Here is a 15,601-nt window from a genome sequence, read left to right on the forward strand (position 1 = left end):
AGGGTTCATTATTGAGTTGGCCCACCCTTTGCAGCTATAACAGCTTCAACTCTTCTGGGAAGGCTGTCCACAAGGTTTAAGGTTTTGTGTCTATGGGAATGTTTGACCATTCTTCCAGAACGCATTTGTGAGGTCAGGCACTGATGATGGGGACCCAAGAAACAAATAGGGTGAAACCACCCTTCTCCTGCGCTTGGTATCCAAGCCCCTCGACCACACTCCTCACGGGACTGACAACTGGCTTCTCAAATGGCTAAAGTCTTGCTGCCCTTGTCGGACTGGGGTCGTCCACCGATACTAAATGCAAAAAGAACAAAGAAAGGGCGCACCGACCTAGCGCATTATCCTCAATAAAGGGCTTTATTTAAGTAACTTATAAAAATGGCTACTCACAGACGCAGATGAAAATAAAGCGTGTCAAGCTGGATTGCTCAAATGTCCGTGTTTAGTCCATATAGTCGTCCATGACCGACTATATGGAGTGGCTCTGAGGAAGAGGCTAAGCCTCGAAACGCGTCAGTCATCTCATCGGTCATGGACGACTATATGGACTAAACACGGACATTTGAGCAATCCAGCTTGACACGCTTTATTTTCATCTGCATCTGTGAGTAGCCATTTTTATAAGTTACTTAAATAAAGCCCTTTATTGAGGATAATGCGCTAGGTCGGTGCGCCCTTTCTTTGTTCTTTTTGCATTTAGTACTGATGATGGGGAGAAGGCCTAGCTCGCAGTCTGGGCTCAAATTCATCCCAAAGGTGTTCTATCGGGTTGAGGTCAGGACTCTGTGCAAGCCAGTCAAGTTCCACCACCCCAAACTCGCTCATCCGTGTCTTTATGGACCTTGCTTTGTGCACTGGTGCGCAGTCATGTTGGAACAGGAAGGGACTACCCCCAAACTGGGGAGCATAAAATTGTCCAAAATGTTTTGGTAGGCTGGCATCCTAATAGTTCCCTTCACTGGAACTAAGGGGCTAAGCCCAACCCCTGAAAAACAGCCCCGCACCATAATCCCCCTTCCACCAAATGATTTGGACCAGTGCACAAAGCAAGGTCCATAAAGACATGGATGAGTTTGGGTGGAGAAACTTAACTGGCCTGCACAGAGTCCTGACCTCAACCCGATAGAACACCTTTAGGATGAATTAAAGTGGAGACTGTGAGCCAGGCCTTCTCGCTAACATCAGTGACTGACCTCACAAATGCTCTTCTGGAAGAATGGTCAAACATTCCCATAGACACACTCCTAAACCTCGTGGACAGCCTTTTCCAGAAGAGTTGAAGCTGTTCTAGCAGCAAAGGGTGGGCCAACTCTATATTGACCCCTACGGACTAAGACTGGGAGGCCATTAAAGTTCATCTGCGAATAAAGGCAGGCGTCCCAATACTTTTGGTAATCTAGTGTCATTTTATACATTTATATGTATGTACTATAAAGTTATATTAATGCCTATAAGAATACCTGTATGAGTTGACTTGTCTTCATAGCTACTTTAGGGTAACAATGATAAAGAAAAATACGTATTAATTGAGAACGCATTTGTTTCCTTTCAGTGTGTTTAAAACCTGTAGAACTAATTTCCTTCCTCTCACCATAGTGATGATGACATCTACGAGCGGTGTGGGGAAGATGCTTGTCACTACTTGTCATTCCAACGCCACATTATATGCTTCCTGGTTGTTGGTAATCTCCTGGCCATGCTCGCCGTATTACCCGTTAATCTTTCTGGCAGCTTGCTTGGTAAGTACCAGAGGTGGGTGACTTGAGTCACATGACTTGACTTAAGTCAGACTTAAGTCACCAGTTTGAGGACTTGAGACTTGCTTGACTAAAATTAATAAAAGACTCGACTTGACTTTGACTTGGTATTCATGACTTGAGACTTAACTTTAACTTGACATATGACTCGAAAAATGACTTTACTTTTTTAAGTTATTAAATATTTGCATTTTCTCAAGATGTGTTAAAGCAAAATTAATGCCTGTTATGTTTCTGACACCACATTCACTTAAAACACCTCAGTGTGTTCTGATTTTTAGGACACTGGCTGTTTAACAATGGAAATGCAGTAAACCCCCGCTCCATCGCGGTTCAGTTTTTGCGGTCCCGGTATATTGCGTTTTTTTTTTGTAATGTTATTTTACTAATGAGTTTCTATTGTTATAAAAGTGTGTTTAAAGAAAACATGCCTACAATGCATTTTAATAGGGTTTTTCTATTTTGCGGATTTTCACTTTTCGCGGCTGGGTCCGGAACGTAACCCCCGCAATGGAGGGGGGTTTACTGTACTTAAAGCGGAATTCCGGCCTCGGAAACGTTTTTGAGATAAAAATACCCCCGGGACAGTCAGGACTAGTGCATTTCATAATGGATAGCCAAATTTCTTGTCCAGCGCTGCCATCTCAGGTGTGGGCAGCTGAAGCCAGGGCGTCCTCTTCCGTGTCCTCTTTGGTCCCACAATGCACTGCACCGGCCCGCTCGTCACTTCCGGTGCAGGCGCCTCATCCCTCCACAGCTTCTGGGCATGCGAAGAAGCTGTTTAGCAGGGAATGACGCACCTGCACCGGAACTGACAAGCGGGGCCGGTGCATGCGTATTGACTCCTGGGAGCGATGACGTTCAGCTCCCAGGAGTCAACGCAAGCAGGAAGTGACAGCGTGGGCCGCGGCCGCAGAGGGAGGAAGTGGAAGGAAGGTAAGTATATTTTCTTCAAAATCAAGGTAAGAAAACGAAAAAATAAAATCGTGATTATCCATTTCCTTTTCAGGTGACCTAGGGCAAGCAGATGGGCCAAAGTCACTTTTGAGGGTGGAACTCCGCTTTAACATGTTTTTAGTGACTGTGGTGTTGAAACATGACCGGATGAAGGATTTTGAGCTGTTTGGGCATTCAAAGTGTTTCTTTACTATGACAAGAAAAAAGCACTAAACAGTTTTGTTAATGTTGAAAATAAAACAAAACCTTTCCTGACCTCTGACTTTTAACTAATTTTAAAGGTGAAAATTGGGGTAGATCAGTATTTTGACTTGATTTGTGACTTGACCAAAATAAATGACTTGACTTGTTTGACTTCTAGCAGGGACTAGACTTGACTCGCTTGCTTTTTGCCACAGTAACTTGGGACTTGCTTGAGACTTGAAAGTTAAGACTTGAGATTGCTTGTGACTTGCACATGTGTGACTTCCTCCCATGTCTGGTAAGTACAGTCTGTGGGCAAGACAGACTTCCATGGCTGCAATAAAGTTACACCAAAAAGTGAAGGGATTTCTGGGTAAATGTCCATTTGGGTGGCAGGGCCAAAAACTGAATTCACTTAGTTTATGTTCAGCAAAAACGTATTTCTCTGTTTTGGATAGAGCAGGGAAGGATTAGAACCCTTGTCAGCATTTTACTTCTATCCAGGTCTTGGTTAGAGAGAGTTTCCCTCACTTCCTAGTCTAGTGATAACATTTTACCAAACTGGAAATGAGGAGTAATCTGAGCTGTGATGAGGAGTGGAGACGATGTTCTTTGCTTTAAAACGCAGCTCAAAGAGAAGCCGCTAGGAAAGTCAATATAAATGGCCAGTATAGGAAGGTGTGATGTAAGCACATGACTGGCCGTCTGTGTAAATGATCTCACTTCCTGCTTCTCCACCTCAGAGAAGTCCATAGCAGGGAGAGAAGAGGGAAATGGTCACAATGTGAGGAGCAACCAGGAGGATGATGGCCTCTGCTTCTTCTGTCACAGCTTCGCAGCCTCTGTAAAAGTTAGAACGGATTATTTTGTGTATACATTGTATGTATGTGTGAGGAGAGACTATTCCTAAATTATGTTTTTATTTACCGTGAGGACATTTCTGGGACACTTGTAATGAAGTGTATTTAAAGCTATACAAATTAGGGATGGACCGATTATCGGCAAAGCCGATATATCAAGGGCCGATATGCACTTTCCCCAATTTATCGGAATTGGCCACCAAGGTGACCGATATTGCCGATATTTCGAAAAGTGCATGTACAGAAGTGATGCCTGCAGCTAGAGGCATCACCTTGGCACCGGCGTCCATAGCCAATGGTCGGCTGTCTTGTAATGACAACCGATGCGGCTAAGAAGCCGATTGGCTTTCATTACAAGGAGCGGGAGGGGACGTCCTCCCCTCCCGCCACCTTCCGCGGCTCACCGGGAGACCCGGAGGAAACCCACGCAGGCACAGGGAGAACATGCAAACTCCAGGCAGGTAGTGTCATGGTTGGGATTCGAACCAGCGACCCTCTTGCTGCTAGGTGAAAGTGCTAACCACTACACATCGCATTCGCAGCACAGGCAGTTCTCACTGGTGGTGTCAATTGAAAGTTAACGACACCTTCAGATCAGATCGCATATCACAGTGCGATCTGACAGTTTGCACATGAATCGGATCACACTGGTGTGAACCACCATGCGATCCAATTCTGCTGCGGACCAAAAAAAGGGTCCTATGCGAGTTCACTGTGATTGCGGTGCGAATTTCGCCATACAAACTGTATGGCGGAATTCGCCCTGCACAGACATCGCATGTGATTTTAGGAGCTGTGCGCAATAGTGCGAACCAGCACTTAAGTGCAGAGGAGGGGTTTGGGGTCTTTAAGATGACCAGATCCCTCCGCAAGAGTACCTGTCAAGTGATTAAAAAAAAAAAAAAATTTTTAAATGTACAAAAATATCGGCCGATACCAATATTCAATGGCCAAAATATCGGTATCGGCAACAAAAAACTGATATCGGTCGATCACTAATACAAATACACTCAGTAACGCATCAAAGGAATGTCTTGATATAAATAAAAACACATTTATTTATGAATGGCACCTTTCTTATAGTTGGTTTATTAATTTTACTTACGTAGTTAGTAAGGTTGAATAAAGACACCAGTCCATACAGTTCAACCTGTGTGGGTGTGTGTGTTTGTAATCATTTCCCATATCCCTGTATTCTGTGCTCACTTATGGCACTTTTCCACTGCAAGTACCGGCTCGGCTCTACTCCTCCCTGCTTGGCCCGGTTTGCTTTTCCACTGCTGGTACTGCATGGTACGGTGTTGGAACGGTTCGGTACGGTACGGTATGGTTTGCTTTTCCACTAAAGTAGTACTAACGTTAAGTGGGTGGGATAACAACGGGGTGGGTGGGATTCTCTGACCAATCAGTGGCTAGTAGTGACTGCATGCAAAGGATTGTGGGATATGGTAACGGGTATGGTACCTCTTGGAACCACAATCAAGGTTGTACTGTTTTTGAGAGCCGTACCGTTCGGTTCCATGCAGTGGAAAAGCGCCGCCGTACCGAACCGTTCCTACACCGTACCATGCGGTACCAGCAGTGGAAAAGTACAAAAGTGAGCCGAACCGTTCGGTTCCATGCAGTGGAAAAGCGCCATAAGATACCCGTCCCAAGAGTTTAAAAATATCAGTACTTCCCGCTGACACCACCAATTGTGGAAGTGAATTCCATGTCCCTATCACCCTGACAGTAAAAAAAACCCCCTAAGCAGTTTAAGGTTAAGCCGCTTCTCCTCCAATTTCATCGAGTGGCCACGTCACGTGTCCTCCTACACTCCGAGACTGAATCGTTTATTGCCTATGCCAGAATCGCCATTGAGGTAGCAGAATGTAAAAAATATTGTTTTTTTTTTTCAGAGCTGTTGCTCGTTTTTTTGTTTATAGCGCAAAAAATAAAAACCCCAGAGGTGATCAAATACCACCAAAAGAGAGCTCTATTTGTGGGGAAAAAAGTAATCAATTGTATTTGGGTACAGTGTTGCAATTGTCCGTGAAAGAAACGCAGTGCCAAATCGCAAAAAATGGCCTGGTCATTAAGGGGGAAAATCTTGTGGTTAACTATAATTTTGTCAATTTTTAAGCAGCCCATACATAAGCCTTTTTTTTTTTTTTTTTTTTTTTTTAAACCAGGGGGATGAACCAAATAACCAAAGCAAATACCTGATCAGATTTCCCCCATCCACACACTCAATGTGGATGGAAGAATCCTCCCTCTGAGCTATTGTATTCTGATGGCAGGGAGACTTCCCCACCATCAGAATACACTGATTGGCGCTGGTGGCTAGAGACTGCGACACTGAGCGACAAAATACAGACAGGGCAGTTGTACAGAAGTCGATCAGTATATTAGTGGTTAATTCACTTCTCTGCTCTGAGAGCTTTATACGTTGTGAAGGGCTGTGATGTGTACATGCAGCTCAGATCGCATAATAATAATAATAAAGGCTAACCATGAACTTCTCTTTAATTCTAAAGCGTAACTCCACTTTTGTTGAGAAAAATAAATTCCCCTCTAGGTGATCTCTGTACATTACAAGGATTATAACAACTGTTTTTGCAGATGCCACCTTTTTTGTTATTCTGAAGAAATCACTATTTGTCCCTCTGTGATGAGTGGGTCTAATGGGAGTGGTTTTATAATTATCAATCAGCTGTGCAGATGCAGAGCACTAATGAGGAAATCTGCTGGGCCTGCATCCCTTTTGACGTGTTCCTATCTTAGGCAGACTTCTGTGAAAATCAGTGGGCAAATCACACAAGCAGGAAATGTTTCTGGGGTGTGGTCACTGGTCAGTATGCATTCTGTGTACAGAACACCTCCAGGTAGCCATATTGCATTGCAATTTCAGAAAATTACAGCGGCTGCAGATTAAAAAGTAAAGGCCATTTTTAAAAACATTGAATTACAATAAGACTTATGTTGCAATTGTATATGCTATATTATTTTTTCTTTGGTGATAATATATGTGTTGTGCTAAACCCCAAACAAATATATATATATGTATACGCAAAAGTATTATATACGTGCATATAAGACAAATAGTGCCAAAAGAACTTTCAAATAAAAAGTCTATGAAACCAAAAAAGTTCATATTTGTGCCTATTAACTGAACGAAAAACGAACGATCGGACCAAATGACAGATTTTCAAACGATTTTTCGGCTAGTGTATGGCCAGCATAACATTTACTTTAAATGTTTATTTGTAAAACGATTTATACAAATAATGAAAAGAAATCTAATGCAATTTGTTTAAGGACATTGAAAATACAATTGTCCCTCTCCCATTATAGTTTCTTCTAAGACTGCTTTCACACCTCCGCGTTTTGAATCGCGGGCAGATTTGCAGCGCGATTAATTGCAGCAGAACTGCGCCGCCATTTTAGGTGCCATTCAAATGAATAGCATCTGAAATGTGCAATCTGCAATTTGTCATTCACATCTCGGCGCTTTGAAATAGTGGCAAATCTGCCCGCAATTCAAAACGCTGAGGTGTAAATGCAGTCGAGAGGACAAATGCACTTGAAAACAGTGCGCGCTTACCTTTTTTGCCCCCTTTTTCTGATTTATCCAGTCCCCCTCCCCCTTTTCAAAGACACTTAGCTCAACTCAGGAGCAGCAGTTCTGTTGTTTACATCCAGCACTGCTAAAGGTGACTGTTGTGGATGCCCCTGTGAATCACAGTCCATAGCCTTCTATGGGACCATCTCTGATGGATTCAGGCCTTGGGCACAGCCCCCATCTATGGGGCACAAATGCACAGGCTCAGCGACAAATCGCAGGATTGCGACTGATAAATCAAGATAAGTATGAATTTTTGCAGCGCCAGGGTGGGATAGGTTAGGTCAGGGTAAGAACAAATGCACTTTATATTAATGTTAACGTATCCTTCAAATGCAATGTTTACATCTTTGTTGTATTATTTTTGTGGTATGAACTAAAGTGTCCCTCTTCCTCCAATAGATGCCGATCCTTTAAGCTTTGGGAGGACTACAATTGCTAACCTGCAGCATGAGTGAGTGTTGGCTCATTTTCCATCGGTTTACCTTTGTCTTTATCCTTTGGAGATTTTTGCAATTGTAAAGTAATGGTTAATCCTAAAGCGACCCTTTCATTGGTCAATGCAGGATAGAGTTGGTCACTTATGATCATTTAAAGCGGTATTAAACCCCAAAGCATACACTTATTTTATTATATTGCAGCTTATCAATTCTTAGATGTGATGACTGCGTTTAGTTTTCTTTTTTAGGCCTTCTTTCTTTTCTACCTGGTGATCCTGCCAGTAAGTCTGTTGTTTCTCAGCAGAACAAGCTGTCCTGCAGATGTAGCAATTCGAGGGTTTAGACAAACCATTTACCACTGAAAGGGGTACTTACAGCTTTTATTTATTTGTGTAAAACTTTTATCCCAAAAGGTAAAAAACGGTTACTGTAATTGCCTACATTTAAAAAGTTTTGTTGAAGTGCTGCGCATAAAATTATACGTGCTAAAAATCAAAATGAATATAACAAAAAAAAAAAAAAAATATATATATATATAAATAATCCGTTACTAATATTATAAAAATATTCTTCAATAAGAATGTAGATGAGCAATTTATGGATGTTCCTTCTTTTAATATCTCCTTCCAAGGGTGTGTGCTTACCTCACGGGGTAAATAAATGCGCTTGGATTTATATGATGGTCTCCTGGATTTCCACCATTCACTCCTAGATGGTAATCGCCCAGAGGGATATATTTCCGATGGATCGTTCAATTACTCAGCCATCCACGTGGGGGGCAAAATAAAGGAGATCCATAGTGCAATAATGTATAAAAAGGATGTTTTATTAAAAAAGTTAAAATTCACTCACATTATACTGGTGCTAGAGTGCACCAGTCGATGCAGACAATTTATCCAAAGAGACACTAACACTTAGCTCAAAAAATCTGCTGCGTATATCATAACTGTCTCTCCGTTCACCGATAATTGCCAAGCCCCTCCCCTACGTGCGTGTTGGCACCAGGACTCTGTGCCTTCCTCAGTGTGCCGACACGCGTGTAGGGGAGGGGCTTGGCAATTGTCGGTGAACGGAGAGACAGTTCTGTGTTCAGTGTTAGCGCCGGTTTACACTGGGGCGACTTGTCAGTAATTGAACGATCCTTCGGAAATATATCCCTCTGGGCGATTACCATCTAGGAGTGAATGGTGGAAATCCAGGAGAGCATCAAATAAATCCAAGCACATTTATTCACCCCGTGAGGTAAGCACACACCCTTGGAAAGAGATATTAAAAGAAGGAACATCCATAAATTGCTCATCTACATTCTTATAACCGCTGATCACTAACTGGAGTATTAATCAAACAAGGGTGATTTATCACCATCACAGACTCTACACAGAACTGTGAACTTGCACATTGCACAGTGTTTCTATATTTAAAAAGGCACAGTCTTTGCAACATTGTTTAAATCACTATAGTAGATACACTTGTTTAATCAAGTGTTTATGAGTTATGACACATCTATTTTATTCAGCAAGTGGCAATTGGTTTTATTATTGGTTTATAAATATCACTGATTTTTAATTAAGCACAATTAGGAATTTGTTTGCACTTATATGGCCCACATCACATTGATTACACACTACGCACAATATTGAAGAATATTTTTATAATATTAGTAACGGATTATTTTTATATATATATATATATATATATATATATATATATATATATATATATATATATATATATATATATATATATTTTTTTTTTTTTTTATCATTTTGATTTTTAGCACTTATAATTGTATGCGCAGCACTTCAACAAAACATTTGATTATTAGCACCTACCTAAAGGGAAGTGATCAGTGCCTGCAGCAATTAAATCTATCAAGACAAAACTGCTCACGGGATTTGCTTATTTTATAATTTTAAAAAGGGTTAGCAATAGTTTGGCTTCAATTTGTTAGTGTATTTAAATGTGCTAGTATACCGAACACTCCCCTCCACCCCATGGTTGACCATGCTGCTGTCCAAAGGTGTCTCTATTGCTCCCTCATTCAGAGTGTAGGCATCCTAATACCGGAGGTATGTTCTGGTCAGATCACCAGGTAAAAACAGAGGAGGAAAAAAAGCCTAAAAAAAAATAAAAAAAAAAACTTGATGAAGCCACCACATCTAATGATTGCTAAGCTGCAATAAAATCTATTTTTTTGGATTCATACCGCTATAACATATTTTATGCATATTATTTTCTGGTAAAAAACATTCTTTGTGTGGATATTTGTCAGCCCCAAAAAAGATGCTGAGCACCACCATCTTGAATGTGATGTCAGTATCCCAAACAGGCTCAGTGCTGTCACTAAAGTTACACTTTATTTTATTCCCATTCGCTCCTCCCCCAGCAGTTACTGTTATGCAGGAAGGTGAGGGGTGTGGCAGGGGAGCTGTGCCAGCACAGATAGAAATTAGAGACCCTGAGGAGAGGAGAGGGCTATGACATGCAAGGGGGTAGAGGGGGCTGTATTAGGGAATTTACTTTTTCTGTAAAAGTCAAATTAGCTAGGCACATTGCAACTGAATAAAACATAATTTATAGAAAGGTTATTGGCTCCTTCCCTGGCCCCCTGTAATTGTACTGGGCCAATCATGAGACACCTAGCGCTGTCACATGGGAGAGGGAGAATTTGAATAATCTCTTCTGCCCAATAAGCAGGTAGGTTATCATGGAGTAATATGAATTAGGAAGTGATCAAATGGTAGGTGTGGAACAGGAGTCTAGATCACAAGACTAACTGAACAGAATTACACATCTATTTGCAGGTAAAACAATCCACACACATGTATTTTATCTGTGTTATTGCTTTTTTGCTTGTTGGTCCACTTTAGAGGAATTTAACCTCATATAAGCATTGTGTTTTATGTCAAGACAGAAATGTGTGTTTCCATAGCTCACTTTTTTTTTTTTTTTATAAATAAATTGTTGATCACTTGTTGTGCTCCTGTTGCAGTGACAACCTTCTGTGGGTTCATACGGTCGTCGGATTGATCTTTCTGATTATCATAGTCTTCCTCATGAGACACCATACATCTGCCATCAAGTACAAAAATGAAGATACGGTATGTACAGAATCGGTGCTGGGCAATAGTTTTCCACCAATTTATGACCTCCAGATTTTTATTCATCAATATTAACTTCCAGCAGTGTGAATCACACTTGGAGTATATGAGCTTTAGAAAAAGTCATGCCATAAAAGAGCTACTTTTTTATTTCTATTAAGACCTCTGTGCATCTCATGTTTGCTGGACAAAATTTTTTAGTTGTCACCAGAACAGGAGGTGAAAGGGAATCTTTCAGTTGGGGACACATGTTCATTTTAATTTAGGGGATTAAAGTGATTTACTCTAAATTTTAATAGTTCCTCCCGTCTTTCTTGTTTTATCTGTGGGACAGGAAGTGAGGTGAAATTTTCATGATCGATACACAAGCAGTAGTAAAAAAAAAAAAAAAAAAGCATTCAAGTTTATAGAAAGCTGTAGAAAATGATCTAATTTAAATATTTTCCATATAGGAAAATCTTGGAGTTCTACTCTAATGCTGGCCATACACTAGCCGAAAGATTGTTCCAATTGTTCGTTTTTCGTCCAGTTAATGGACACAAATAGTCTTTTTTAACTTTTCAGAGCCGAAAAATCAAATGAACAGTTTTGAAAATCTGCCAGCTGAACGATAAACGAACGATAAATTTAAAGGTTAATGTGTTTCTCGGCTGACCTCTTTGTGCTAGGTATCTGTGACAAACTGAACAAAAAATGGATTCATTCATGTCCATTGAACAATTTATCTTTTGAAATTCGGTCATTACATGATGACACCATCGTCCGCTCTCACGGCCGATTTTTCGTTTTTCAAAAATGAGTTTGCCTGATATTTCGGCTAGTGTATTGCCAACATAAGTTTCCATTATTTTTATTTTTTTTTTACATTTTTGAACCATAGAAAAATGGACGGAACATATTTGGATGGGATTCAATAAGGCATTTATGATATATTTCTGGCGGTGTGTATGAAGTTGGAAGCTTTGTGCCAATTTCAGGAAACCTGTGTGACATTTAATATTAGTACCACTGTATGCGACACATTTGTGCAGTTTTTATTTGCGCTGTTGTGACAAATTCTAGCATTTCGGTGATATGGAAAGCAGAGGTGAAATAGACCTCTTCTAGGTCGGAGTTAATTGTGTCTCGTGTGTTAGTATTGTGTCACAGACAAATTTCTGCTTGAGACAAAATACATCTGGGACTATTCTGCACCAGATTCATGTAAACCTTGCTGATGTGCTTGAATCTTTTGCATGTTGTTCAATTTGTCACACTTCTGTGAGACATTATTCTAATGAGTATCTATGATACACTTTATGAATTTCACATATTGTTTGTGCTGCTTCCCAGAAACAGAAAAGTTCATAAGGGGGGTAATTGGCGGTGCAGAAGGTTCAGTAGAGAGATCAGGTGCCAGTGTAGTGGCTAGGTGTTTCCAGGGCCGTCTTTAACACAGGGCAAAATGGGCAGCTGCCCTGGGCCTAATCGTTGTTGTGGGGCCCAAAGCAGCTGCCCCTTGAGCCTGCACTGCCTGCAAATAGTTGATTAGTGGATTTGGGATGGCTCAAGAAAATATTTGCCCAGGGTCCAATCAGTATTAAAGACGGCCCTGGGTCTTACAGAAGGTTGTGTTGGTGCTGCAGGTTATGCCATTTAGTGCAGAACTGGATTAAGGACTATTATTCTTATTATACAGGATTTATGTAGTGGTGACAGTTTACGCAGCGCTTTACAACATAAAGGCAGACAATACAAATACAATACAATTTAGTACAGTAGGAATCAGGGAGTCCTGCTCGCTAGAGCTTACAATCTAAGAGGGAGGCTAGCTGTATCTATTACACCAGGTTACGTGTTACACCCATATTAAGGTGTGGCTTGGTGTCAAATTGACCCCCCTCCCCCAGAATGTCCCCACACCAATGCAGACACTTAAAATGGCACCCAAGAGTCATTGAATGCCTGTTGGATCAAAAAGTAAAGTACCAAGCCATTGGTAAAGCCAAATATAGTGTATCATTATCCATTAATCAGCCAGTGTGTATACTGGTATCCCTTAATCAGGACTTTAGATTAGATGAAATTCAGACTACTAGAGATTTAACTTATTGTGGATTGAATTTGTGGGAGTGCACAGGAAGAAAAGCTCTTGTTGTTGAATCTCCATTAGTTTAATTCTTCATTAGTCTGCAAATCATCCTCCATGACTATTTAAAAATGATAATAAAGCGTTTTTTTTTTTTTAACTCACATGTCATACTTCTCTGCTCAGTGTAATGGTTTTGCACAGAGCAACCCTGATCCTCCTCTTCTCAGGTCCCCCACCTTTGCTTCTGGCTCTTCCCTCCTGCCCAGTGCCCCCATAGCAAGCAAAAAAAATCATACCTAGGTGGATGCAGCATTGATCCGATGTTCCTCTTGTCCCCCGCCGACACTGAGAACTAAGCGATTAAAGACCGCTGATTGCTCAGTCCTCAGTGTTTCATGAGCAGAGAGTTAGTGACTGTCAGTCGCTGGCTCTTTGCCCTGCCCCTCCAGTGCTCACTGGAGAGCTGAGCTGTGGAGGGGGATAGGAGTGGCTGGCAAAGTCTCTCAGCGGACTACTTTTTAGAGCCTGGACCGGCTCTGTGATGTCAGCTGACAGCAGGCTTTAGCACTCCTGTGACCCATTTTCAGTCGCCAACAGGCTAAAGCTAAATCCTCAGAAGAAGTATAGCCAAAGGAGCTTTGGTTCTACTTCTCCGTTAAAGTTTAAGCCTGAAGTTGATTTTTTTTATATTTTGCCTTCCCTGGTTCCTCTCTCCCCCCCTTTTTAAATGTCATCACTGGGTCTCTTTGCTTCTCTATGTACTTTAGATCTATCATAGATAGTGGGAGAAGTTGCAGGGTGCGGTACATGGCTTCCTGAAAACATCACAGCATGCTGCCATAGTACTCCACTCAAGAGCCCCCAGTCCTAATGTATTGAGCTTAATCTTGGAAGGAATTTAAAATCTCAAAATGCCTTCATGGGTTGGTTTCAGTCTGCAGAAGTGAGCATTCCAAGGCAGGTTAGGTAATGCCCACATGTGATTCTCAGCCTCCATGATTGAAAGAACTAAGGGGGCAGGCCAGGAACAAGTCAGGCTGGGGAGGGAAATATTGGATGATGCTGGATGTCCCCCCAGCCGAGAAATGAGATGAGCTCTGTATGACTTGCTGCAGATTCTAATGCACATTGTGAGAGGTTCTCAGTGTGCAGGGAAATCAGAGTAAGCAATTTCAGTACAGGAGCGGCACCTGTACAACTATGCAAGACAGAAGGAAAGTAGTTCAGATTTAATTATACAACAATTATTTATATTAACAATGATTACTCCCTATCCACAGACCTCAGTGTCTCATTCTTAGTGATTTGGCGCATCAAGAGGGTTGGGTGTGACACCAAGACTATAAAAAATAATTTGACTTCTAAAAAAAGATGCATGTGCCTAGACTTAAATTTTTTTTTTTTTTGACAGGTGAAACAGACGTTGTTTGTCACAGGACTGCCACACGATGCCAAAAGGGACTCTATCAAGGAACACTTTACGTATGTGAGGAATTGTGTTTATGTAAAGTAAAGCTAAACCATATTATAAAAAAAATAAAAAAAAAGAGGAGGTTTATGCTAGGGGGGCACCCATGCAGGCATGCTCCCAGGCCAGGCTGTGTGTGTCCAAAGACACACACAGCGCAGAACGGCCACGCACCCTCTACACAGGATTTGACTGACCGCAGCAGGAACCTATGCTCCTACTGCTGCCTGTGTCTCCTGAGAGCAGTACTGGATTGTGAGAGGAGCCAGGTAAATGGGGAGGAGGGCGGATTAGGGCTAAAAATGTTTTAACTTTAAGACCACTTTAAGCATCCTAAGGACATTTTGATTGAACTTGGAGGTTGCACCTTACTTCCCCCTCTCATGTTTCATTATTGGTAAGGACTACAAAATGTATTTGGGGTTCTTACCATTAATAAAAAATTACTTCTAATAAAAGTTGCAGATACAACTTTTTAAAGCTAAACTTCAACAAGCTGCTAAATACGCGGATTAAATACTTATGAGGGGAAATTTTATCTTCCATATGTATTTCTGTCCATCCTGCCCTGGGTTTTACACAGCTCTGCCATCCAGCACTGCCACCAAGTCTGGCAGGGAAGGAAACCTGATTGTTCTCTTCTGAAATTAAGCAACATCTACAGATTGTATCCCACAAATCCATGAATTAAAGGTAAATATTACAGCCAGAGCTGGTTTTGTGCTGTTCATTTTTATCTTGTTATTTTGGGCTGGAGTTATGCTTTATGCAGCAGAGTTGCAAAAGAGGATAAAAAATTGCAAACACAAAAAATGCCAAGTGTTGCCAAAAGCTAAATGTCATCCTGTTACAATGTAATGTACACCTACTTACTCATTCAGCTCTTGCTATGCTTGGCTACAGACTGCATACAGCTTGTGCAGTAAAATCACGCAGGCCCCTAGTTGCTGCTAGAAGCAGTACCATAGACTGACAGTGGTGCCCTATGGTACCTACCTGGCCTGGACCCTCGCCCTCTTACCAGGAGTTCCCCCAGGGGCGGCCCAGTTTAATAAATTTAGTGAGGTTAAAGAGTTAAAGCAGCAATGTGGTCAAATTGCAGACCTATCCTTGTACAGACAATATTAGAATTAATTCTATGCACATTTTGAATTATGAAT

General features: G+C 41.4%; 1 protein-coding gene across 1 annotated transcript in view; it reads left to right on the top strand.

Annotated features, from left to right (window-relative positions):
• Window positions 1-15,601, top strand: part of TMEM63A (transmembrane protein 63A) — a 129,301-nt gene that overhangs the window by 58,082 nt on the left and 55,618 nt on the right. Inside the window, exons 6-9 of the mRNA XM_082252075.1 lie at window positions 1,600-1,742; window positions 7,764-7,815; window positions 10,794-10,902; window positions 14,385-14,455. Coding sequence (XP_082108201.1) covers window positions 1,600-1,742; window positions 7,764-7,815; window positions 10,794-10,902; window positions 14,385-14,455 — 375 coding nt within the window. The remainder of the gene's footprint in view (window positions 1-1,599; window positions 1,743-7,763; window positions 7,816-10,793; window positions 10,903-14,384; window positions 14,456-15,601) is intronic.

This window comes from Pelophylax lessonae, assembly GCF_965119305.1.
Source record: "Pelophylax lessonae genome assembly, chromosome: 3".
Lineage (NCBI taxonomy): Eukaryota > Metazoa > Chordata > Amphibia > Anura > Ranidae > Pelophylax > Pelophylax lessonae.